General features: G+C 41.2%; 1 protein-coding gene across 1 annotated transcript in view; it reads right to left on the reverse strand.

Moving 5' to 3' along the window:
• The window catches only part of cep55l (centrosomal protein 55 like), a 28,536-nt gene extending 12,755 nt beyond the window's left edge, over positions 1–15,781 (reverse strand). The window contains exons 1-5 of the mRNA XM_080205264.1: positions 15,568–15,781; positions 7,181–7,450; positions 3,073–3,126; positions 1,265–1,388; positions 141–457 (exon numbers count right to left, since the gene is read on the reverse strand). Coding sequence (XP_080061390.1) covers positions 141–457; positions 1,265–1,388; positions 3,073–3,126; positions 7,181–7,450; positions 15,568–15,738 — 936 coding nt within the window. The 5' untranslated portion in view covers positions 15,739–15,781. The remainder of the gene's footprint in view (positions 1–140; positions 458–1,264; positions 1,389–3,072; positions 3,127–7,180; positions 7,451–15,567) is intronic.
• Positions 15,782–26,647: the final 10,866 nt, after the last annotated feature.

The raw sequence follows: 26,647 nt of genomic DNA on the forward strand, positions 1-26,647 counted from the left end.
TGTCAATCTGGGCTATGAGCTATGTGTGGACAGAGTAACTCCATGCAATGCACTTTCACCTCAAAGTTTTAATAACATAACTATAGCACAAAATGTCAGGTCTAGCCACCATTTAAAAAAAAAATCAACTGAATTTTTACCTGGTACAACAAGTCAGCTGATCTTTTTTTCTCCTCTTCATACTGGACTGTTAAGCTTTCTAACTCAGTTTGGAGTTTCTGTATTTTTCCAGCTAAACACTTCTTTTCTTCATCAGCCTTCCATTTGCTGCAACCTTGTTCTGCCTGCAGTTTGACATTTAGGGCATTGACTTCTGAGCTCTTCTCTTCATTCTGCTTTTTCAGATCAGCAACTTCCAATTTAAGTTGTTCTGCAAGATCGCGCTGTGCTTCAAAATCCTTTTTGGCAGATAAAAGAAGTCGGTCATAGTATTTCTGTTTCTCTTCCAGCAGTTGACCTGAAATAAACGTTGAAATATGTAATTGAAGTCTGAGGTACATGAAAAATAAACTTTAAAAGCAAAGTTATCATTGTTACAGGTACAAAAATAATTATAGCCACTGTCCTATATCACATGTATCTCTAGACCAAAACATGAAGGAGGACGCTGTAATATAGTGTGAAAAATACATACTTAAAAGTTTATTTATTAGTCACAAGTAAGGCTTACATTAATAGTGCAATGAAGTTACTGTGAAATTAGTCTAACTGGTGATTACATGTATAAAGCAAGACAAATTGATCCAAAATTTTCAGACTCAAAAGTAGAGTTAAAAATGTTAGGGATATACAAAAATCAATTACTTGGTATTTAATTACTTGGTACACCACCACCTGGAAGCACCCTTCCAAGTCACTCACCATCCTGACTTGGAAATATATTGCTATCCTTCACTGCCTCTGAGTCAAGGTCCTTGGACTCACCCACTCCGCCCCCTCCCCAACAGTGCTGTGGGTATACATGACATCACATGACAGCAACGTTTCAAGGAGACAGCTCACTGGCACCTTCTCAAGGTCAATTATGGATGGGCAATAAATACAGTGTAGATAGCAACACCCACGTCTCAAAATGAATTTGATGTACTAAACTCGAATATTGGCTGAAAAGACATGTTGAAGCTTTGTGATTTTTAGGGCCTGAAGATAAGTTTGCCTTGCCACACAGGTTAAGGAAAAGACCCCATCTTGCATGCACATGATAAAGATGCATTGAAGATTACTTTGTAACTTTGTTTGTATTAGATGAATGACAGTTCCATACTTTCTGCTTTGGAGTCACGCTGACCATTTTGTTGCTCCAGCTCGAATATCCGGGCCAGCAGCCCCCTGACATAGGCTTCCCGCTGCTGGTCATAAACCAGCCACTGCTGGTTTTTCTCAAGTGCCTAGAAAACCCGAAAGCGGTTGTTAATTATGGCATACATTTTCACTAACATACGTGTCTTAAGTTATAAAAAGCATGTGCACACAAAGGTCTTTGGGTTTAAAAAGAAAACTGTGAAATAAAAAAAGTGAAACCCAGAGGCCAATAATTGAATGAAATAAAAGCAAACTGAAAACAGGACCTTCTTGCTTTTTCAGAGGCTGACTGGTCAATTGTACAGTGTCAAGAGTTTACTGCATTTGTCCTTTCAGGTCTTAGCCAGCCTCACATCACATCTGCTTGTTATGTGAACAACTGGTTGCAACAAGCAGCAACAATTTTCAATATTTATTATGATGTAATCAAACAAGCTCGCAGGGACAAGATGCTACTCCATATTAAGAACGTTTTGGTTCTGTTGGTTAGAAATTCCTGTCAGACAAGTGGAAGTGAAGCCTTGGAGCAGAGAACTGAAGAACAGGTCCATTTAAGCCATTTCAAAAAGCATACTTCAGCTGTCAGCTGGAACATACGGATGGGAACTGAATGAGTAACTGATGTCACAGGAAGAGAGCAAGAGAGCTAACCAAAGAGGGAACAGGTCACACACCTGCCTTGGGTCAGGGAAAAACAGCTTAGCAAAGTGGCAAAAAAATATAAACCACGATGGGAAGGAGTAATATTTTGTAACCAATTAGTAATTTAACCAAACATTTGGTGATATCTTGCTAAGAGACCCCAGAAAATCAAATACATTTGCATGGGGAGCTTTTCTTAATCTGGCATTTTCCCATATTTACCACACTGTACTTTAAAAGCAGTACCATTCAACACTACAAATAATTGGATAATAATTCCAGACATTTGTGATATCCTTTTGTGACATCTAGTGGAGATTTGAAGCGTTTGTGTAACATTAACTCAGTAAACATCTTTATATTTTAACTCATCCAGCCACAAAGAAGCATGTGTTAATGGAGTCCCTACCAATTATAGTAGGAGTTATGGTGATATGGCAGGGGGCTGTGACAATTCTGTTAATGATTGGGGGGAGGGAGGGAATTGTGAGAACACATGTTTGACAACAAGAAGAAAGCACACTACTTTCCAGTTCACTGACACATGCAATTAAACTGTCTGCATCTTTATATCAGCATGGACATGGAATGGTTAATCAGATTTTCTCAGTACATTGAGGCATGGTTTCAGAAGATTTTGGACCCCCTGATAACTTCAACGAGGAGGCAGATTGAAACTAATGCAATTTTTTTTTAAGAACTTGACTGTGTCTCTTGAGAGGAATTGAGAGTAATTTTATGAAATTTGCCAAATGATTGCCTCTTCCCCTCCAGATTTTGCTCCCAAATAAATTGCCAGCAACCCTCAATTCAGCTGTTTCTGCCAGTAGTAATTGGAGTATTAGAGGCACTTTTGGCAACTTTGAAACCAACATCAATGCAAATTGATGACTGGTTTTGTTTGGGTGATATATGAGAACATCCGTTTGAAATGGGAACGGTTTTAAACTGGTGGGATTGTACTTGATGTCTTGTTTTCATATCAAATAACTTGTATTTTTCACTACTTGGATGTTTTATCCAATTTGTCACTCATTTAATTTTTTTTTAAAAACTTCCAGAGGCATATAAACAACTGCTCACTTCGAATTTCATTTTGTTTTGTATCAATATAACCAAAGTACTTACGTCCTTTAGTTGAGCCTGAAGTGTTCCCACTTCATGTGACAATCCACTTTGGCTCTACAAGAATTGAAAAGAAAACTATATTGAGGCCCAAAAGCTAAAGCAAAAGGAGGAATATGACAATGTAAAATCTATCAGCACGTCTAGAAATTACCGATGAAACTTCACCTTGTTTCTTCTCTATTTAATGCATTGTTTAGATAAAATTTCATGTAATTAATTTCAATGAAGGAGATGAGACAAAACACATCAGAAACAATCAAAAACTAAGTTAAAAACTGCTGGAACAGTGCTTCTCAAGATGCATATTTTAAGCATTCTCCCTACACCATTCAACTCAAAATACTTTTGCCTTGTAAGATGCAAAACTGTAGCAGAACAGTGGGTGATTTTTGAGTGAACATTTCAGGTACAGTCTGGGTACATTCCAATGGTATGGGGACTAAACACAGGAAGAAGTCTCACAGCACCAGGTTAAAGTCCAACAGGTTTATTTGGTAACAAAAGCTTTTGGAGTATTGCTCCTTCTTCAGGTGAGTTATCGCTTAAAGGAGCGATACTCCAAAAGCTTGTGCTACCAAATAAACCTGCTGGACGTTAACCTGATGTTGTGAGGCTTCTTACTGTGTTTACCCCAATCCAACACCAGCACCTCCACATCATGGGGACTAAAGTCAGGCCTCCTTGGATGACAAGAGGTGTAGTGAATATGAAGAAGCAAACGAAGGTGTATAATGCAGGACAAGTGAATTCTTCAAGCAAGAATGAGACCAAATACAATACCTGAGACACAAAATGAAGAGGAGAATAAGACTGGCAAAGAGAATATGAGAACAGAATGGCAGTTAACAGAAAACGTCAGCCAAAAAAAAACTTTCTATTGGCACATAAATCGTGAATGAACATAAGAGGCAATGTGGCAACTATCAGGGACAAAGAGGGTGAAAAATGCTTTGAGTCACAACATAAGGATAGAATACTTAATAAACCCTGATACAAAGCAATTAAGGAAGAGGATGCTGACAAAACTGTGATGGAAGCAGAGATGGCAGAGATAACAGATGGGGTAAAAATTGATGGACAGGATGTACTGGCATGACTGGCTATGCTATAAGTCACTGAGTCCCAGATGGTTGGAGTCCCAGATGGTTGGAGTCCCAGATGGTTGGAGTCCCAGATGGTTGGAGTCCCAGATGGTTGGAGTCCCAGATGGTTGGAGTCCCAGATGGTTGGAGTCCCAGATGGTTGATGTTGAATGGGTAGGGAAGGGGCAGGCTGGTGGAGAAAGGGCTTCCCATAATATTCCAATTTCCAGTACACAGGAGATTCCAATGGATTGGAAAGTAGCAAATATGATACCCTTACCCAAGAAAGAGTGTAATAATATTCCTCGCAACCACAGTCTCGTCAGTTTATCAGTGGTGGGTAAGCTTTTGGAATTCATAATCACAGGGGAGAAAAACAGATAATTGGAAAGATTCAAGTTAATTAAGGAGAACCAGCAGAGATAGTCAGACACAGGACATGTTTGTTTAATATAGTCTTTTGCAGTAATACAGAGATGATTGATGAAGGTAATGCAATACATGTTGTCTACTCATAAAATTCATAAAGTATCATAAAAAAGGCTAGCTAACAAAATGGAGGCTTGTGGAATAGGAAGGTCTGTGTCAGCTTGGATAAAAATTTGGCTTAAGGACAGAAAAGAGCAAGTTGTGGTAAATGGTTGTTATTCCAGACTGGTGAATGATGCATTTGATTTCATTTATTGTTACACACATTAGATTTCATTACACAATGAAAAGTATTGTTTCTTATATGCTATACAGACAAAGCATACTGTACATTAGAGAAGAAAAGGGAAGAGTGCAGAGTGTAATTAAAGCATTGTTACAGAGTTTAACAGGGTTAGACTTTTAAAAGCATTGAACGAGAGCAAAGGATAGAATTTGAAGGTATGCTGGGCATTGGTTCTAAGTCGCCGCCTCGCTTAGGTGCCATCTTGGATGGATGTCCTGTGGGGATGTGGCAGATAATGAGGACGATACCCAACCAATTACAGCAAAATATATACATAGGCTAGCAGAATGGGCAGGCAGATGCAATTTAATACAAAGAGACGAGAGATGATACATTTTGGCAAAAGGGACAGAGAGAGGCAATGGTACACAATTTGAAAGTGTATGTAAGCGTAGGAAGAACCCAGAATTTCTCTTGCGTACCTTTGAAGTAACAGAACATATTAAATCATGGGTTTCTGAAGGAGAACTATTAAGTACAAAAGGAATTATGCTGAACCTTTATTAAAGTCCGACTAGACTAAAACTACATACTACATCCAGTTCTGGTCACCACGATTTAGGAAAGATTTGAGGATTCTTGAATGTGTAGAGGAGTCTTACCAGGTAGTTCCAAGGATTTTAGCTACAAGGTTAGGTTGGAGAAGATGTGTTTGTTTTTCACAAAAAGAAAGAAGATTCGCTAGGAATGTACAACATTAGCACAAGTTTAGATAAGCTAAAGAAAAGCTGTTCCCATCACCTGATGGTACAAGGGAACTAAGGGATTTAAGACTTAGGGAAGAGATGCAAGATGAAAAGCATGAAGAACTTTTTTTTAATGCAATGAATGGTAATAACCTGGAACTTGCTTTGCTGTCTACAGGGGTTGAGGTAGTGAAAGCAATTATGATTTCAAAAAGAAATTATATGGGCACTTAAGGGAAATAAGGGCTAAGTTTCTATTACTTCATCAGCTGGCAAACATTTTAAGTTTGTTGCTGAAAAACTATTGTGTTTTACAATAGCTTGGCAATTTTCATTGTAATAGCCCACAAATTGGCAGAATTTATTGAATTTGATTTCACGCGGCAAGATCTGGCCTGTTAAAATAATGAAAAGAACCTGGTATAACAATCTAGCAAAGGGGAATTTCAGCTCAGTCTGTGTTGTAATCCTAGTACCGTAACCACAGCAATGCTGCAAGGCAGAGAAAGAAAATTATGGGGAAAACACAATTCATGGCCCTGCAAGATCAAATTTAAGTTGCTAGATTCAAAGGCCCAAGTGCTTACCATCACAGATCCCATAATAGCAACTCAAATTACATAATTATGGTCATGCTTATCCAAGCACACAATCAACACATGAAGGTCTCAAGTATGGTGTGCAGTAATCTGATAATGGAATATTTTGCATATTTCACCAAGTATTGCTCCTTTACCATATTAAGTTTATGAACAGGAATATTGCATTCAGAAATCTTGAGAATTTCGCCCCAACGCATACTTTTATTGCACTAAAACATTACGTTACATGCCATTATTCTTGTTCATTATCCAATACATAAGTAAATATCACTGACAGATTGACTCACGAAGTGTAGTGGAGGACATGCCCCTGTCTACATCAATGGGAACAAAGTAGAAATGGTCGACAGCTTCAAGTTTTTAGGTGTCCAGATCACCAACAACCTATCCTGGCCAACACCATAGTTAAGAAAGCCCACCAATGCTTCTACTTTCTCAGAAGACTAAGAAAATTTAGCATGGCTGCTATGACTTGCACCAACATTTCTATGCACCATAGAAAGCATTCATTCTGATTGTATCACAGCTTGGTATGGCTTTTGCTCTGCCCAAGACTGCAACAAACTACTTGAATGAAGGCCAATCCATCACGCAAACCAGCCTCCCATCCATTGACATTGTCTACACTTTGCGCTACCTCGCAAAAGCAGTCAGCATAATTAAGGACCCCACGTACCAGGACAGACTCTCTTTCACCTTCTTCCATCAGGAAAAAGATACAAAAATCTGAGGACACGTACCAGCAGACTTTTGACTGGACCTACCTCGCATTAAGTTGATCTTTCACCCTAGCTATGACTGTAACACTACATTCTGCATTGTCTCCTTTCCTTCTCAATGAACAGTAAGATTTGTCTGTATAGTGCGCAAGAAGCAATACTTTTCATTGTATACTAATACATGGGACAATAAATCAAATCAAAAAGATGATGATGCTTTAAAACAAAATAGAAAGATTAAGTATGAACATAATGCAAAACTGAAAAGTAGAAAAAGTTTGGATGATTTAATAAACCATATTACCTGGGTTGGAACGTTGCTTTCAAGTTCTTTGCATTTTAAAGTGATTGCAGACAGTTTATTTTTTAGATTTTCAGTTTCCTCACTCAGGGACTTGAAAAGTTGTTCTTTTTTCCTGAGATCATTATTTTTATCTGCGAGTTGACATCGCAGGGCATTCACCTCGTTCCCTCCAGATTTTGATGGCTGAGCTTTCATTGTCTGTATCTGCCTATCTTTCCGTTCAAGTTCTTGGATTTGTTTCTGCTTTATTGTTTCAAGTGCAAGAATTTTCTGTATACAAAAAGAAAAGTTTGTAAAATATTGCTTTGAAAATTATCTCTTTAGCACAGAACAAAACTAGATTGAGAGCAAAATATTCCTACTTTCAATGCAACACACCCACAAATGGAGAAATATTCTTTGAAACGGTCAGAATTATCCACCAAGAAAGAAATTGGAATTGCAATTGGATGCCATTGTAGAAATTTGGGACATTTTTATATTATATTCTCCTGCCAGGCCAGGAGAATTCACCTGCACTTTATATTGTATCAGGCGATATTTTGTGTCCACTTTGTTATATTCTAGAAAGCCAGTTGATAAAGTTGAACACACACTTCAATAATCTGGGCTTATTTATTGGTGTGGAGATGCTGGCGTTGGACTGGGGTAAACATAGTAAGAAGTCTCACAACACCAAGTTAAAGTCCAACACCAGGTTAAAGTCTATTGTCTGGAGACAATACACATCTCTAACCTGTCTTTACACTCTCTCCATTCACATTGTCTGTACCTTTAAGACTTGATTACTTGTAAAGACTCGCATTCCAAACCATTATTTTGTAAACTGAGTTTGTATCTTTATATGCCCTGTTTGTGAACAAAACTCCCACATACCTGACAAAGAGCAGCTCTCCAAAAGCTAGTGGATTTTGCTACCAAATAAACTTGTTGGACTTTAACCTGGTGTTGAGAGACTTCTTACCTTATTTATTGGGCCACAAGTAAATCCCCAGTTTTTTATTCACTGATGGGATGTCAGCATCATTGACTGTGCCAGCATTTATTGCCCATCTTTAACTGCCCTCCAGAAGATGGTGGTGAACTGCCTTCTTAAAAAGCTGCAGTCCTTGCAGTGTTGGATAGGGAGTCCAGGTTTCTGAACTGACTTACTTGTCCATTTTAGTGGGGCATTTAAGAATCAACCACATTGTTGTGGGTCTGGAGTTGCACGTACCTGACCAGGCCAGGTACAGATGGCAGACTTTCCCGATGACAATGGTTTCTTGGTCATCGTTAGACTTTTAATTGAATTCAAGTTTCACCATCTGTCACCATGGTGGGATTCAAACCCACCTACCCAGATCATTACCCCAGGTTTCTTCTAGATTACTGGTTCAGCGGTAATATCACGATGCCACTGCCTCCCCCATTAATGCCCAGAACCTTCATATAAATTACAATTAACAGACAGAACAAGACAGACCAGATCTCAACTCCATTGACGCCGTCTACATTTCTGCTGCCTCGGGAAAGCAGCCAACATAATCAAGGACCCTATACATTCCAGACACACACTCTCTTCCACCTTCTTCAGTCAGGAAAGTGATACAAAAGTCTGAGATCATGGGCCAACCAGCACAAGAACAGCTTATTCCTGTCATCAGACTTTTGAATGGACCTACTTTCATATTAAATTGATCTTTCTCTGCAGCCTAGCTATGGTTGTAACACCACATTCTGCACCCTCTCTTTTCCTTCGCTACAGACGTTATGCTTTGACTGTATCGCGCATAAGAAATAATACTTTTCACTGTATACCAATACATGTGACAATAATAAATCAAATCAAGGTTTCCTCAGAAAGACAATTGCCAAAACAGCAAAGTCCTCCCTTCGTACTGCACTGTGTGTCAGCCTGTATTTCTGTGCTCAAGTCTACGGAGTGGATCTTTAAAGTTTATTTATTAGTGTCACAGTAGGCTTACGTTAACACCGGAATGAAGTTACTGCAAAAATTCCCTGCACTCTGGTGCCTGTTGGGGTACACTGAAGGAAAATTTAGCCGGGCCAATACACCTAACCAGCACATCTTTCAGAACGTGGGAGGAAACCAAAGCACCCAGAGGAAATCCATGCAGATACAGGGTGAACATGCAGACTCTGCACAGACAGCAACCTAAGGCGTGAATTGAACCCAAGTCCCTGTGGGGCAGCAGTGCTAACCACTGTGTCACCATGCTGCCCATGAACCTTTATGACGTCAGTGTACATTCAAGATTTTTTTTTAAATCATGTTCTCTGCAGTTCTCAGCTCACATTGTTGCCAGGTTGCCTGTAGGAGTCATTGTATTGTTCCTTCAGTGGTTAAATGGGGTTTGTTTATTTTTACTCTGGGTTTTATGGCCCTGCTTTGTTATAAGGAAAACTGGTTGGCAGGTCATGTGATAGGAGCTCTTTCGTTTTCAGCTTTGAGCTGCTGTTTAGTGTTAGTTTAGAAGGGAATTGACATCAGACGGAAAGCTGTCTCTCTCTCCCTGGGTTTTGGAAGTTCAGCTGGTTAGCTGAAAGCAAGTACTTGCAGTAGAAAATCTACTGTTGGTAACTTGACCAGAGTCTCTACCTGGTATTCTGGGAAGCTGTTCTGAGTATATCAAAAGAACTGCAGCATTCATCCAAAGGACTCAGTTCCAGCATCGCTTGAGAATTAGTCTTTGCTGTGTTAAACCTGTGGAAGGGTTTTGCATATGAAATTGGTTTGATTGGAGCATCTTAGATATATTTGTTAAGGGTTATACATTATTGTGGTTTGTAATTGAAATCAGTTATTGCTATACATTTCTATACATGTTAACTATATTCTATAAGGTTGTTTGATTGAAGCTTCTTAGTGAATTATTAGAATCATACCTGAGGTGAAACATATCATGCTTACCCTAGTCAAATTCAAGGCACAAAACTTATGATCCAGATGTGCTCCATAAACACTTTGGCGTTTCTGACCTGACCATAACAATTAGCAGCTCTCTTGCAGGATTAAAATCTATACGTCTTGATTGATTTGGGATTATTGAGTTCAAAGACAGAGTGGTGAGCATATTTGTGGTTTATTTTCAGGTTTTGTATTCAGGTTTAAATACAGAGTGTTTTGTAGAATAATGGACTGTTTCAGAGGTTAAGTTCCTGAAAAGAAGTCGCACAAGTTGGTTTACAGAAGCTGACAAAAACAATGCTTTTGAAATTGGCAAAAACATCACACGTGACATTACCTAATGCCGTAAGGAAAGGGGAGATAACTGTGGTGATAGCGCAGCATTTAAAATTGCTAGAAATGCTGTCAGAATCATTGGAAATGGTTAGAATTTAATTACAAATGAAATAACTTGAACGTGAAAAAGAATTAAAGCATCCTGAATTCGAAACATAGGAAGGAGGTTAGCAAAAGCTAAAGAAAGAGGAATAAAAAGAAAAAGAAATTAAACTGATTGAATTGCAGGCAAAAGAAAGGGAAAGGATAGCCCTAGCACAAGAAAAAAAGAAAATTTGAACTTCGGAAACTAGCAATAAAAAGTGAACGTCAGTTTAAAATGATGGAGGTAAAAGGAAGAGTACAGGTTGACAGTAGTGATGAGGACAGTGAGAAAGAGCAACAGCATCATTGTTAAAGGCTTGGTGGGGATTTGAGAAACAAATGAAATGGCCACAGACCATGTGGGTATTACTGATTCAAACAAAGTTAATAGATAGAGCTAGTGAAATGTTTGCATCACTATCAGGAAAGTGTGATGAGGTGAAAAAAATCCATCTTAGGTGCATATGAATTAGTGTCAGAAGCCTTCAGACAACAGTTTAGAAATCTAAGGAAAGAACCTGGTCAAATATACATAGAATTTGAAAGGATCAAACAGAGTAATTTTGAATGACAAATAAGGGCTTTGAAAATAGACCAGATGTATGAAGCTCTTAGAGAAATTATTATTTTGGAAGAATTTAACAATTCACTACTTGTGGAAGAGCACTGGGTTAAAACTGCAAGGCTAGCAGCAGAAATGGTAGATGATTGTGAATTAGTTCATAAATCAAAGTTTGGTTTCCAATATCAGTTTCAGCCTGTGAGGGATGGGATCTGGGGAAAAGAGAAATATTCAGGTGGTAAAGGAAATCTTGTGGGACATAATAAAGACAGTGTGCCTCAGGTTAAAAAGGAAGTACAGGAGGGTGGAAGAGAAATGAAAAGCTTCAGATGTTTTCACTGCAATAAATTAGGCCATGCAAAGTCGCAGAGCTCTGAAATCTTGTGGCTTGTGCTACCAAATAAACCTGTTGGACTTTAACCTGGCATTGTAAGATTTCTTACTCTGCTTGCCCGAGTCCAACACCAGCATCTCCACATCAAAACAAGATAAGCCAGTGGATTTGTTGAAGTGGCACAGGAAAACCCAATTGAAGAGAAAGAGGTGCAAAAGAATATACAGCCTCGTCAAGGGTTGATTGATAAAAAGGTGCCAGATATCTTTAAAGAATTTACTCATATGGGTAAAGTTTACTCATGTGGACCAAGAGGAGTAAAGAAGTTAAAAATTTTAAGAGATATGGCAGCAAGTCAATCTTTGATGGTAAGAGAGGAGGAGTCATGTAGTTTGGAAAGAGTATTGCTAGAAAAGGTAGTAACATGTGGAATTCAGGATGCGAAGAGTAGTATTCTGTTGTGTACAGTGAGGTTGGAGAGTCCAGTGAAAAGTGGTGGTGGTACTAGGCAAAATAAAGCAACTGTATTGTCCAGGAATACAATTTATCTTGGGTAACGATATAGTTGGATCACAGGTGGGAGTGATGCCTACTGTGGTTGAAAAGGGAGTGGAAGGTCAAACAACCAAGTTGTTGAAGGACACGTATCCTAGGATTTTTCCCAATTGTGTAGTAACATGGTCACAAAAATCATAGGTTAAGACAAGAGGAAAAATAAAAGTGAAGAGCAAGTTGAGTTCAATTAGCAGAAATGATTTTTGATTAGATGGTTGGAAAAGGACAAGAATAGGTAGAAGATGAGGTGATAGTTTTAGTCAAAGGAAGTGGGCAGTATTACAGTGGAAAGAATAAATATAAAACAGTTGTATCAAAAAGCATACATGAAAGAAGAATCTAAGTGTATTGCAGAATGTTATTACCTTACAATTGATGTCTAAGTGAGGAAATGGAGATCGTGACATATTCAGCAGGTGAAAAGTGGACAGAGGTTCATCATGTGATATTGCCAGTAGGGTATAGAAAGGAGGTGTTGCGGGTAGCACGAGGTATCAGTAGATCATCTGGGGGGGGGAAATTTCCTTCAATTCCTCCACCCTTGATCAATGGTAAAATGATGGAAGAGGTCATCAACAGTGCAGCCAAGCAGCACTTGCTTAGGAATGACCTACTCATTGATGCCAAGTTGTGTTTCTGCCAGGACTATTCAGCTCCTGACCTCATCAGAGCCTTTGTTCAAACATGGACTCAAGAAGGCAAGGCAAGCGTAACAGCCCTTGATATCAAGACATTTGACCAAGTGTGGCATCAAGGAGCCCTAACAAAACTGGAGTCAATGGGAATCAGGAGGCAACTCTCCACTAGTTGATGTCATACCGAATACAAAGGAAGAAGATTATGGTTGTTGGAGGTCAGACATCGGAGCTCCAGGACATCATTGCAGAATCGTGTCCTCAACCCAATAATTTGCAGCTGCTTCATCAATGACCTTCCTCCCATCGTAATGTTAGATGTGGGGATGTTTGCTGAAGACTGCATAATATTCAGCACAATTCGTGACTCTTTGAATACTGAAGCAGTCCATGTTCAAACACAGCAAAACCTGGATATTATCCAGGTTTCAGCTAAGTGGCAAGTAACATTCATGCCACACAAGTGCCAAGCAATGGCCATCTCCAACAAGGAAAAATCTAACCATTATCCCTCGACATTCCATGGCATTGCCATCGCTGAATCCCATATTATCATTCATGAGAAACTGAACTGGACTGTAAATACTCTGACTACAAGAGCAGGTCAGACACTAGGAATCCTGCAGTAACTCACCTCCTGACTCCTTAAAGCTTGCCCATAATCTACAAGACACAAATCAGGAGTATGCTGGAAATACTCTCCCTCTGCCTAGATGACTGCAGTACCAACAATACTCAAGCTTCATATCATCCAAAACATGGCAATCTACTTGATTAGCACCTCATCCACATCCCTCCACTATCAATGCACAGTAGCACCCATCTGATAAGCAACAGTGAAGTGGTGAATTGTTTTTCAAACTGGTAGAAAGTATATAGAGGGGTTCCTGAGGAATAGGTATTGGAGCCATTGCTTTTCTTGATATAAATTTATGAAGTAGACATGGGTGTAGAAGACAACTTCAAAATTTGTAGATGATACATAACTGGAAGCATTGTGAACAATGAACAGGAGAATGATAAGCTTCAAGAGGACATAAACGGGTTGATGAAATGGGTGACAAAAACAGAAAATGCTGAAGAATCTCAGCAGGTCTGACAGCATCCGTGAAAACAAATGCTGTCAGACTTGCTGAGATTTTCCAGTACTTGGTTTTTGTTTCAAATTCCAGCATCCGCAGTAATTTGCTTATATCTTGATGAAATGGATGGACATATTACAGATAAAATTTAATACAGTAAAGTTGAAGCAATATAGCTTATCTGAAAGTACATGAGAACTAGGAGCCCCTCAAGCCTGCTCCACCATTCAATATTATGGCTAATCTTTTGGACTCCGTTCCACTTACCCACCTGCTCACCATAACCCTTAATTCCTTTACTGTTCAAAAATTTATTTTCTTTGCCTTAAAAACATCCAACAAGGTAGCCTCAACTGCTTCACTGGGCAAGGATAATTCCACAGATTCACAACCCTTTGGGTGAAGACGTTTCTCTTCATCTCAGTCCTAAATCTGCTCCCCCTTATTTTGAAGTTATGCCCCCTTGATTTGGTTTCACCCACCAGTAGGAACAACCTCCCTGCTTCTATCGTCTTTATTCCGTTCATAATTATATTGTTTATAAATAGGGACATAGAGGAAGTTATGACCCACATGCAGGACTGAGTGTGATTTTGCCATCATACTTCAGGAATCATGGAATCCCTAAAGCATAGAAGGAGGCCATTCAGCCCATTGAGTCTGCACTGACCACAATCCCACCCAGGCCCTACCCCCATATCCTCATGTATTTACCCTAGCTAGTCCCACTGACACTAAGCAGCAATTTAGCATAGCCAATCCACCCAATCTTTGGGCTATGGGAGGAAACCAGAGCAGCTGGAGGAAACCCACACAGACATGGGGGGGAATATGCAAACTCCACACAGACAGTGACCCAAGCCAGGAATCAAACTCAGGTCCCTGGAGCTGTGAAGCAGCAGTGCTAACCACTGTGCCACTAGATGCAGACAGGAGGTGAAGGCTTTTTAGAGAACACACGGAGGTTTTCCTAGAATGGTTCCAGGGACATGGATAAGCATGAGGAGAGCTGAGAGCACGCATAAGAGCAAGAAGTTGAGAGCACAGATTTAAGATGATAGGCCAGTTAGAAATACAATTATTTTGCACAAGTGATTAGGATATGGAATGCAGTTCCCAGTGTGGTGGAGACAGACTCAATCGAGGTCTTAGCATTAAGGAGAAAAAGTTTGTAGGGCTAAAGACAGTGAGTTGTTCTTGCAGCGAGCTGGCAGACTCAATCAAGGTCTTAGCACTTAAGGAGAAAAGGTTTGTAGGGCTAAAGACAGTGAGTTGTTCTTGCAGAGAGCTGGCAAAGACAACAGGCCTCCTTCTGTGCTGTAATCATTCTATAATTCTATTCTATTTACACCACCAATGCAGTACAAGTCACTTTTCCTTCGAAACCAAACACAGGACGCTTGGAGCAGACGCCTAACCTGCGCAACACGAACCAAAGGCAAGATTTTCCAAATCCACACTGAAAAGTTGGACATTTGCACAAACTGGTTTTCTTTTTGTCCTATCCCTGGCTTCTATGTACCTGAGCAGCTTGTTTTAACATAGTCCAAGATATCATGGACCACACCATGTTCCCAGATGTTACTCTGGGGGAAAAATGAACCACAGCCAAGCATAATCCGGAAACTCATTAAACCCTCAAATGACAACGTTCACGACGAGATACAGGATCTTATTACTTGGCAATAATAAGTCATTAAATTGTTTGTAAGAGCACTTTTTCTCAAAAGGGACACTTGCTGTCTTGTTGGTTAACGCTGGGGCAAGTTCATATCACCTTTTACTGGTACAGTGAAAATAGCCCCATCCAAAGTAGAATGTCGCCCTATGGTCCTGAGGCCAATTCTCCCCCAGAGCAGGGTAAGAGCTGTGTTGCTCCTGAACCCACCTCCAGCAGCCGGTTCCTCTCCCGTTCCCATGTTTGGCCTTTGCTCAGCTCCTCCAGGGTTCTCTTGAGCAGCGCATTTTCCTTCTGGACTTTGTCGGTGTCGCTCTCGGACCGGGACGCGGTCGCCTTGTTGAGGCCGAAGCGGCTGCTGATGATGTTCCTGGAAGTCATGTCACTCTCATCGACCACGCTGCCGCCAGTTAACGAAACCGCAGCCGCGACTCAACCGCCGCCCCGAGCGGAAATGTCACCATAACAATTTCAAATTCTCCGCGCTTCCGCTCCCTCTCCGCGGAGCATGTCGGGAGGCAACCGCACTGCGCAGGCGCCGGTGGGGAAGGCGGTGCTCCATCTGCCAGCCGCAAAGGTGCGCAGGCGCTGGAGTCGAGGAGGCGGAGCTCTGTCAAAGTTGTGATGTGGATATGCTGGCGTTGGACCGGGGTAAACACATTCACCTGAAGAAGCGGGAAACCTCGAAAGCTAGTGAGTTTATTATCAAATAAATCGGTTGGACTTAAACCTGGTGTTGTCAGACTTTTTACTCTGTCAAAGTGCCCGGGCAGGGGGGTGGTGTGGAAACCAGAGGCAGCTGCATTATTCAATGTACGCAGGTGCCCATGGGGAGACGGAGCTAGGCTGCACTGTCATAGTGCGCCGGTGGCAGAGTGGGAGCTCCATCAGCGGGCTGCAATAGTGTGCATGTGCCAGAGTGGAGGTGGCTGTGCTGAGTTGGCAAGTTGCAATAGTGCGCAGGTTGTAACGTGGAAGGAGCAAGTTTCATTTTAAATCCCTCTATCCATGGGATGGGGGTTTCACTAGCAAGCCCAGGGCTTATTGTTAAAATCATCATAGAAATCATATAGTGCAGAAAGAGGCCATTTGGCCCATTGAGTCCACACCGACCACAATCTCACCCAGGCCCTACGCCCATATCCCTACATATTTACCCGCTAATCTCTCTAACCTACATATCTCTGGATACTAAGGGGCAATTTATCATGGCCAATCAACCTAACCAGCACATCTTTGTTCATCTCGAATTGCCCGTGAAGAAGGTAAGTTTTCTGCTTGAGCCACCACAGTACCTCTGCTCTAGACAAGATGGCCAACCGTCCTTTAAAGGTTTGTCTTATATAATGACAAGTTGCCTTATGTCCCTTGTTTAGAGTTATAAAACTTTACAGCACTGAGAGAGGCCTTTTGACCCATCGTGTCAGTCCTGGCCATCAAGCAGCTACCTATCCTAATCCCATTTTCCTGCAGTTGGTCCATAGCTATGTTTTTTTTTCCCAGTGCTCACTGGTAGACTCACCCTGGAAGTGCAGCAGCTCACCACCACCTTCTCAAGGGCAATTAAGGAGGGACAATAAATGTTGGCTTAAGCAACCATGAAAGAATGATTTTAAAAAATGGCACAGCAACAGTGAAAGAATAACAGTATATTTCCAAGTGAGGGAGCTATGTGGCTTGGTGGGAAGTTGCAGGCGGTGGTTCTTTCAGCAGCCTTCATCGGTACTTGTTTCTGTAAGAGGCTTTTTGAACTGGCCTAGATGTCTGCTTCCAGAGGCAGCCTCATGGCATACTCACATGATTGTGGAAAGTCAGAGCTATCAATTAGACTGGTTACACTTCAAAATCCAAATCACCCAAACCTTTTCACCTCAAACAAAAGATACAAACATTTCCCTTTTCTTAGCTAGCAAATGACATACTTGCATGCAGAATCCTTGGTGACTGAGATAACCATGTTTTCCATGATACACATGCATAAACAACTATTTGTTCTCCTATTTAGTCACTTAATGGTCCATGTGTGTGTTGTCATGTGATGTACATCTGGGTAATGTTCCATGTCTAGACAGTGTCATTCCAATGGCCCTTGGTGACTGCTGTTTCATTTTGGTTGTTGGGAACTTATGGACCTCTGGGATTGATGACAGTTATGTACTCAGTACAGCTGGTGAGATCCCTTCTCCTTGACTGCCTGAGTGTTGTGAAGGAGCAGCTTTGCTAGTTGAGCACCCAGGCCTGTGGTTGCACTTGATTTGATTTGATTTATTATTGTCACATATATTAACATACAGTGAAAAGTATTGTTTCTTGCATGCTATACAGACAAAATATACTGTTCATAAAGAAGGAAATGAGAGAGTGCAGAATGTCGTGTTACAGTCATAGCTAGGGTGAAGAGAAAGATCAACTTAATGCAAGCTAAGTCCATTCAAAAGTCTGATAGCAGGAGGGAAGAAGCTGTTCGTGAGTTGGTTGGTACGTGACTTCAGACTTCTGTATCTTTTTCCTGAAGAAAGAAGGTAGAAGAGACAATGTCCGGGGTGCGTGGGGTTCTTAATTATGCTGGCTGCTTTGCCAAGCAGCGGGAAGTATAGACAGAGTCAATGGATGAGAGGCTGGTTTGCATGATGGATTGGGCTACGTTCACGACCTTTTATAGTTCCTTGCGATCTTGGGCAGCACAGGAGCCATATCAAGCTGTGATACACCCAGAAAGAATGCTTTCTATGGTGCATCTGTATGTAAAAGCTGGTGAGAGTAGCAACTGACATGCCAAATTTCCTATGTCTTCTGAGAAAGTAGAAGCACTGGTAGGCTTTCTTAACTATAGTGTCGGCATGGGGGGACCAGGCAGATTGTTGGTGATCTGGACACCTAAAAACTTGAAGCCCTTAAGCCTTTCTACTTCGTCCCCATTGATGTAGACAGGGGCATGTTCTTCTTTACACTTCCTGAAGTCGATGACAACCTCCTTTGTTTTGTTGACATTGAGGGAGAGATTATTGTTGACATACCAGTTCACCAGATTCTCTATCTCATTCCTGTACTCCGTCTCGTCATTGTTTGAAATCAGAACCACTATGGTAGTGTTGAATTAGAGGGGAATTTAGTCGCACCGTCAAAGGTGTATAAGGAGTTTAGTATGGGGTTGAGAACAGCCTGTGGGGCACCGGTGTAGAGGATGATCATGGAGGAGAGGGTGGTGCTGAGGCCCAGGCCATGGAGTTTGGAGATGAGTTTTGTGGGAATAACAGTGTTGAAGGCTGAGCTGTAGTCAATAAATAGGAGTCTGATATAGGTGTCCTTGTTATCTAGGTATTCCAGGGTTGAGTGCACAGCCAGGGAAGTGGCATCTGCTGTGGACCTGTTATGCTGGTAGACGCACTATAGTGGATCCAGGTAGTCCAAGAGGCTGGAATTGATTTGCGCCATGACTAACCTTTCGAAGCACTTCATAATGATGGATGTCAGAGCCACTGGCCAGTAGTCATTAAGGCACGCTGTTTGGTTTTTCTTGGGTACCAAGATGAAGCAGGTAGGGAGCTCATAGTTGTAAAGAGAGGTTGAAGATGTTTGTGAATATCTCCGCCAGCTGGTCTGCGCAGGATCTGAGTGCACGTCCCGGTACCCCATCCGAGCCAGTTGTTTTCCGTGGGTTGACCTTCAAGAAAGCTGCTCTGATATCTGCAGTGGTGACCCCGGATACAGGCTCATCCTGGGCTTCCAGGATGGAGGGCATGCTCTCGCCGATCTCTTGCTGAAAACAGGTGCAGAATGCATTGAGCTCATCAGGGAGGGGTGCGTTGGAGCTGGCGATTTTACATGTCTTCATCTTGTAGCCTGTTACGTCTTGCAGACCTTGCTTGTATAACTGCCTGGATATTTTTCAACTTCTGCTTTGAGTTGCCAACTGTGAAATTGTGGGATTGGAAAGTTTGCAATGTTCATGCATCCAGTATTTTTAATAGCTTTCCACCTACTGCCTTTGTGTTGTTCCTGAAATTTGTTTGGTCAGATTTCACACAGTTTGGTTCTTTAAGACTTCAGTTTATCACCTTTTCAAAGCTCTAGATTTAAACTTTTCCAATTCAGGTTTGATGTGAATATTTTCCTTTGGAACATTTACCTTCTGCTTGTGCATTTCATTGATGGAGTCGTTAACCATCTTGTGGTTTATTTAAATATTGATTTTCCCCTCTTTGAAGTCTTTTGTTGCCCTTTCTCTGTTGACATGCTCAGGCTTACCAGCCCAAGCTTCAGAGATAGATGCATCCCATCGATCATAGAATCACAGAATAGAATCATAGAATCCCTACAGTGCAGAAGGAGGCTGTTTGGCTCATGAAGCCCTGCACCAACCACAAACCCACAGTTCCTAATCTTATAACCTGCTCATCCCTCTGACACTAAGGGACAATTTAGCATCGCCAATCAACCTAACCTACACATTTTGGAATGTGGGAGGAAAACAGAGCACCCGGAGAAACCCATGCAGACGCAGGGAGAACGTACAAACTCCACACAGACAGTCACCTGAAGGTGGAATTGAACTCAGGTCCCTGGTGCTGTGAAGCAGCAGTGCTCATCACTATGCCACCGTGTCTCATCTCTATGATCGTGAACTCAAGAGCTTCCTTCTTGCCATTGCATTGGGTTGTCAGACTAATTTGTTCTCTCGGTGTGAGACTTATACCATCAATCTTAATTTCAGTGGCTTCATTTTTGGATTGATATGTTGAGCCACTTCACACAGATCTGTGAAGCTCATTATGTTGCAGCATGCACCAAGACACTTGGTGCAATTATCTGACACTTCTTGTTCGCTTAATACTTTCATTCTGGTAACAGTCATAAACCATTCGTCGCCTATAGACTTGACAGAATCAACCTGTTGTATCATGTATTTTTCTTCTTCAGACTTGTCTGCTGAAATCTGTCTAACCAGCATAAGCTTATTTTGTTCATTTTCTGGCCAAGCCCTTGTTTACAAAGTTATTTTGCTTCTTGCAGATAAAACACAATTTTCCCATGATGAATAGTCCTTTTCCTGTGGATGCAATCCTGCGCAGTATTTGCATCCTGCCTCTTATTTGCTATTGCTTAGCTGTTTTGTCTTGGACTAATATCAGTATAATGTACCTCCTAGTCTGCTCTGCCATACATAAGCTCTAGCTGATGTTTTACAACTTCTGCATTTTGACACACGTTATCGCTTTCTTTGTAGAATCAGTTTCTCATTGTACAGCAGACTTGCTCTCATTAAGCAGTTGCTCATGCCTAAGACTAATCTATCTTTAATCATATCATCTTTTAGCTGTCCAAATTCTCATGATTCTGCCAGCCACATTATTGCCATCATGTACCATTCAGTTGTTCTGTTTTCACTCTGAACTCTTGTTATGGGCGGCACGGTAACACAGTGGTTAGCACTGCTGCTTCACAGCTCCAGAGACCTGGGTTTGATTCCTGGCTTGGGTCACTGTCTGTGAGAAGTTTGCACATTCTCCTTGTGTCTGTGTGGGTTTCCTTCAGGTGCTCCGGTTTCCTCCCACAGTCCAAAGATGTGCGGGCTAGGTTGATTGGCCATGCTAAAATTGCCCTTAGTGTCTTGAGATGTGTCGGTTAGAGGGATTAGTGGGTAAAAATATATAGGGATATGAGGGTAGTTCCTGGTGGGATTGTGGTCGGTGCAGACTCAATGGGCCGAATGGCCTCTCTCTGTGCTGTAGGATTCTATGATTCTTGGGTTAAATACATAACTTTTGTATGTAACACTGACTCAAGGTTCAAAGTGTGCATTCAAGGCTTTCAAAATGCCTGTCATCTTTTCTCGTTGCTCACCTGTTAGACTTAGAATGGGAGCAGTCCCTCCCCAGCAGTGTTAACAGTGTGGCTACTCTTATCAGTTCAGGCTTATTCATTATGTCTCTTACAATCACATTGTTTTGGCATTGTAAGTGGAAAAACTGCCAGTTTTGCTAAGTATCACATTTCCTTTTAATTGGAGATGGGATTGGAAAGTTTGCAGTGTTCATGCACCCAGTATTTTTAGTAGCTTTCCTCCGATTTATACTTTTCTGTGTGCCTTTCTGAGCTGTGTCTCAGTCTTGCAGCCATTATTTGATTTCCTTTGTCTTTTTCAGCAGCTTTTCTTTGCCCATTTTGAATCTTTGTGTGTTCCTGGCTTCTCGATGTCTTCTTTGGATCATATCCAAGGTTCAAAAATCTATTTTTCTACGTCTGTACACCATGCTTCATGTATAAGGACAGCAATTTCTATCAGTGAGGTTTTTAGTTAGATTTTTAGTTAGTAAGGGTTTGAAGAGCTAAGGTGAACAAGCAGGAAAATGGAGTTGTCGCCAAGACAAGATCAGCCATGATCGTATTAAATGGCAGAGCAGGCTCCAGGGGCTGTATTACCTATTCCTGCTTCTGATTCTTACAATTCTATAAAGTACAAAGCACCTCTCTAATTTTCCCATCTTTCTTGTTGTTATGGACAGGAGGGAGTTTAATTGAAACAGCCTTGATGTCTCCTCTCACTGCCTACACATACCCACCGACATACAATTCCCCAACTCCTTTTACCCCCCACCCCATGCTCCAGATGTCTGGATCTCTCCCAACACCTCCCCCACCTACCCCCGGTCTTGATAACCCCAAACCCACATCCCATTTACTTACCTTAATAACCTAATTCCCTTCCAAAGAGAACTTTAAATTCACGTACTTTATGGCAGCGAGTGTTGTAAAAAGGGGCTGTGTCCTCTTTTGCTCTGCTGCTTTTACACACCACTGCTGGAGCTGGGGACGCACTTCACTTCTGTTGTCTCACCCAACCTTCCTGAGTCAGGCTGGGTAAGACAGGTGCTTAAGAATTGAAGCATTGCCACACTGAGCCAACCTACTAATGTGCTGCTGATTGCCATTCTGAGGAAGACCTAGCCATTGGCTGGAATGTTTATACAATGCAAGGAGTGTTACATTCCGGAGGTTTGATGTGTTATTCTTTGTCTGAGTTTAACTGGCTCAGGATCTTCCAGAACTGCCATCTTATCAGTTACAAAAAGTAATATTTTTATAACTTAGCCAAACTGACATAGATATCTATATTTTCCTTCCTTTCTCCAGGATGAGACATCATGAAGTTATTCTTTAGATTCATATCATTGCAACAAGAAGTACAAATCCTCAACCAAATGAAAGCTTATGGCCACTTAATGCTGTCTTTTAATGCCAGCATCCATTGTTAACACAAAAATAGAACAAGAGGTTATATTTTCTTGACCCATAGATTGCCCACATCCTCATATTATTTGGCATTTGAGTGGAAGGGAACAATGACTCACATAAGACAGCTGCCAGTGTCATGCTTGACTCAGAACTGGTCACGCCAAGATTTGTGATCTTTTTTTCCATATCCTCTCTTACCATGGATATTTCATCAGCTTCTATTCAGATCCTCTTTATCTGAGTCATGTATTCTCTCTGACTATGTTTTAATCAGTTTTGAAAAACCTAAAGGTTTGAAATAGAATGCATTGTTATACAAAAAAAAGCCATATTTATTTTGTCTTTGGCACTTTAACCACACCTTTAGAAAAAGTTTTTAAAAATTAACTTGTGATCGGAACCTTTTCATAGAGTGGAATGTTATGGCTTTGTTGAGGTGAAGCGGGGCTGGAAAATGAGGCGAGCTGTTCAAAAATCCATGGATTTTGGCTGGACTGAAAAATCCTACCAGTGGGAGGGGTTGTAAAATTCTGCCCATAGTTGCCACCTTCTTCAATAAGTGATAACAATCATCATTACTAACAAAGGACAGAGTTTATACCCAATTAAATTAAAATAAATAGATTTCTGAGGTTAACTGAGCTCAACTCAGCCCATTCACGTGGAATTAAAGAAACTATACTACTTGACATTTAGAGGCTTGTGGTAGATTTGTTCATCGTAAAGTAAAACATAAGATATCGAAAACATTAACCTTTTTAAAAGATAACTGACAAAGCTTCCAAGTTATTGTGCACATTGAATTGAAGGACATGCAGTTTTTTAATAAATTATAATATTTAACACATTTTTTAATATATTTTGATTTGATTTATTATTGTTACATGTATTAGTATATACAGTGAAAAGTATTATTTCTTGCACACTATGCAGACAAAGCATACCGTGATGGGAAAGGAAAGGAGAGGGTGGATAATGTACTGTTACAGTCATAGCTAGGGATAGAGAAAGATCAACTTAATATATGGTAGGTCCATTCATAAGTCTGATGGCAGCAGGGGAGAAGCTGTTCTTGAGTTGATTGGTACGTGACCTCAGACTTTTGTATCTTTTGCATGATGAAAGAAGGTGGAAGAGAGTATACCCTGGGTCATGGGGTCCTTGATTATGCTGGTTGCTTTTCTGAAGCAGCAGGAAGTGTAGATAGAATCTTTGGATGGGATACTGGTTTGCATGATGGACTGGGCTTCGTTCAAGACCCTTTGTAGTTTCTTCCGGTCTTGGAAACAGCAGGAGCCATACCAAGCTGTGATACAACCAGAAAGGATGTTGTCTATAGTGTGTCTGTAAAAGTTGGTGAGAGTTGGAAGGGAATTTGACTACACAGTCATAGGTGTATAAGGAGTATAGTAAGGGGCTGAGGAAATGTTGCTTGTCGAGAATAATGGTAACAATATTGCCTGTTTCAATAAGTATACTTTTTCACTTTTTCCTCTCTGTCTGCCTTTCAGGAACTTTTATCACTCTTATGTAACTATCTTTTTTGCTGAGAACCATCCCATTTCTGTGACTCAGTCTCTATTATGTGCCTCTCACATGTTTCTCCATTCTCGTGTCCAACAACAGTGTCTTACACTTGTTGTTCGTCATCGATGAGGACCTGGACACCATTAGTCATTTTGAGGCTGGTTGCGGTGTGTCCGAAGATGACTGACCAGGCCAATTCGGGCACGGAATGTCCTGGCACGTATTGGACAGACTTGTATAGAGAAAGGTGTCTGTTGTAGGGTTGTCCAAAAGTGTGCGCACGTTCCAAGTGCCGATGGTGAGCAGTGTCACCTTGTGTATTATTTTGTTTGTTCGACTGCAAGACAGGATCCCCGCCAGTGGCGGTCAACTGGCCAGGGTGTAGTGAAGCAGGCAATGTTTAGGGCACCTTTTCTAGCCCCTTCCTTGTTCTATGGAGTAGAGCAGTGTGTTCCTGAAGAGGACTGCTCAGTCGCCCAGGTAGACGCCAAGTTCCACTACTGCTTCGGTCAGTGGAAAACGACCATTAGACCTAAGTTGCCTGCATGCAGGCCTGTGACTACAGCTCCTGGTGTAGCCACACCTGCTGCTTCGGCACTCGCCCATCGCCACAGGACTTCAAGGGTTGAACAGAACACATGATGATGATGATGGCGTCGAAACTAGCGCTTGATTTGGACTAAAGTGAGGGAGAGTTGCACAGCATCAGCTTCACTCTCTCTTCCCAATTCCCATCTAGATCCAGTGGCAAGACAAGAGTCAAGATGGCTGGAAGTGGGACTAGGCGCAGTGGATGACCAGGACATCTTCTGTGTCTTGTCCTGCTCTTTGCGTTCCACGGCGCTTGCAGAGACCGCCTTTTTGACCGTTGGATCTTCCATTGGTGTCGTCCACTCAATCCACCAGACTCTGTCTTCACGTGCTGGGATAGACATCTCCCCATCTCACCGAGGGTTGAGACCTATTGGCTACCCTCACCAGGTTTAGCCAAGTTGTCGAGGCCACTGCCCGGGATGTGGCCGAAAGTGCCGTATAGTTGGAAGTGAAAGGGCAAAAAACATTTCACTGGCTAGACTGACAAAGAGAAAGAAGGATTTCATAATTGGTAATGAATTAATTAGTGTTAGAAGAGGATACAACACATAGGGAGCTCATGGGGCTAATAATCTGAAACTGCTATGATAAGGAAATATGAGAGAAATAGAAACAAAATGAGATTCAAAAAATTCAACAATTATAAAGGAAGAATGAAGGTCAAAGAACAAGTGAATCCGTCAAAGGCTAAAACTAGCACAAATGATCAGGATTTATAACTCACAATGAATGCATTCTTCCTATCAGTTCCGACAAAGGAGGAATTGATATATTCCAGTCACAGAGAATGGGACTGTAAGTCATTGCACATGTAGAAGTGAATTAAAGACCAAAGGAAGAGCAAAGAGCAGAGCAGCACAGGAACAAGCCTTTCGTCCTCCAAGTCTGTGCCGACACAGATGCCCCTCTAATATTTTCTTGCCTCTATGTGATCCATATCCCTCTATTCTCTGCCTATTCATGTATCTATCCGGATGTCTCTTGAACGTTGTAATGGACTCTGTTTCCTCTTGCAGCACTTTCCAGGCATTCATTACCCTCTGGAAAAACTTGCCCCTTACATCTCTTTTAAACTTTCCTCCCTCATTTCCAACCTATGCCCCCAAGTAATTGACCCTTCGACTCTCTAGCTAAGCCTATCATAATCTTGTAAACCTCTATCAAGTCCCCCCTCATTCTCCAGCGATCCAACGAAAGTAATCCAAATTTGTTCAACCTTTCTTCATAGTCCATATCTTCCAAACCAAGCACATTCTGCAGAAGTTTGAAATCTTAAATGTCCACTAAATTTCTAGTAGTCAGTAGATATATATTTAGATACTTGAGGAATTAAAGGGAGAATTTCATGATGTTCAATATTTGTTCAGCTAAGTTAGTGAGGGATGTAGAAATGTGAATAGAGCCAATTGATTTTGTTTTTAGGGATGTTTGGGCAACCAACTTAATATCCTTTAAGACTGATAAATGGCTGGAGTGGAGAATATTGTGAATAATTATGAAACGGGGTTAGTTACACTTCTTCTGACATTCAATGAGATCACGTTGTGAATGTAACTTTTTTGTTCATCCAGCAGTAACCACAAACCACACTTTCTTGTAAATTCATCAGACATGTAGCCTATTTTTATATTCTGATTCTTTTTGGACTACTATTCTTAACCAGACAGTACAAGGGACTTCTCTACACTGTGCTGTTCATTCAAAAATAATTCACCTTGCACATCGTGATGTTGAAATATATGAGGAATACTGCTATCGAAATAAAAACAGTTCCATTACTGCAGTTGTTGAGTTAATTTCATTCTTCTTCTGGAATCTGGGCGTCGCTGGCAAGGCTGGAATTTGTTGCCCATCCCTAATTGCCCTTGAAGTGGGTGGCTTACTAAAGCATTTCAAAGGGCAGTTAAGAGTCAACCACATTATGGTGGGCCTG

This window comes from Carcharhinus amblyrhynchos, chromosome 17, assembly GCF_965287045.1.
Source record: "Carcharhinus amblyrhynchos chromosome 17, sCarAmb.v2.hapA, whole genome shotgun sequence".
Lineage (NCBI taxonomy): Eukaryota > Metazoa > Chordata > Chondrichthyes > Carcharhiniformes > Carcharhinidae > Carcharhinus > Carcharhinus amblyrhynchos.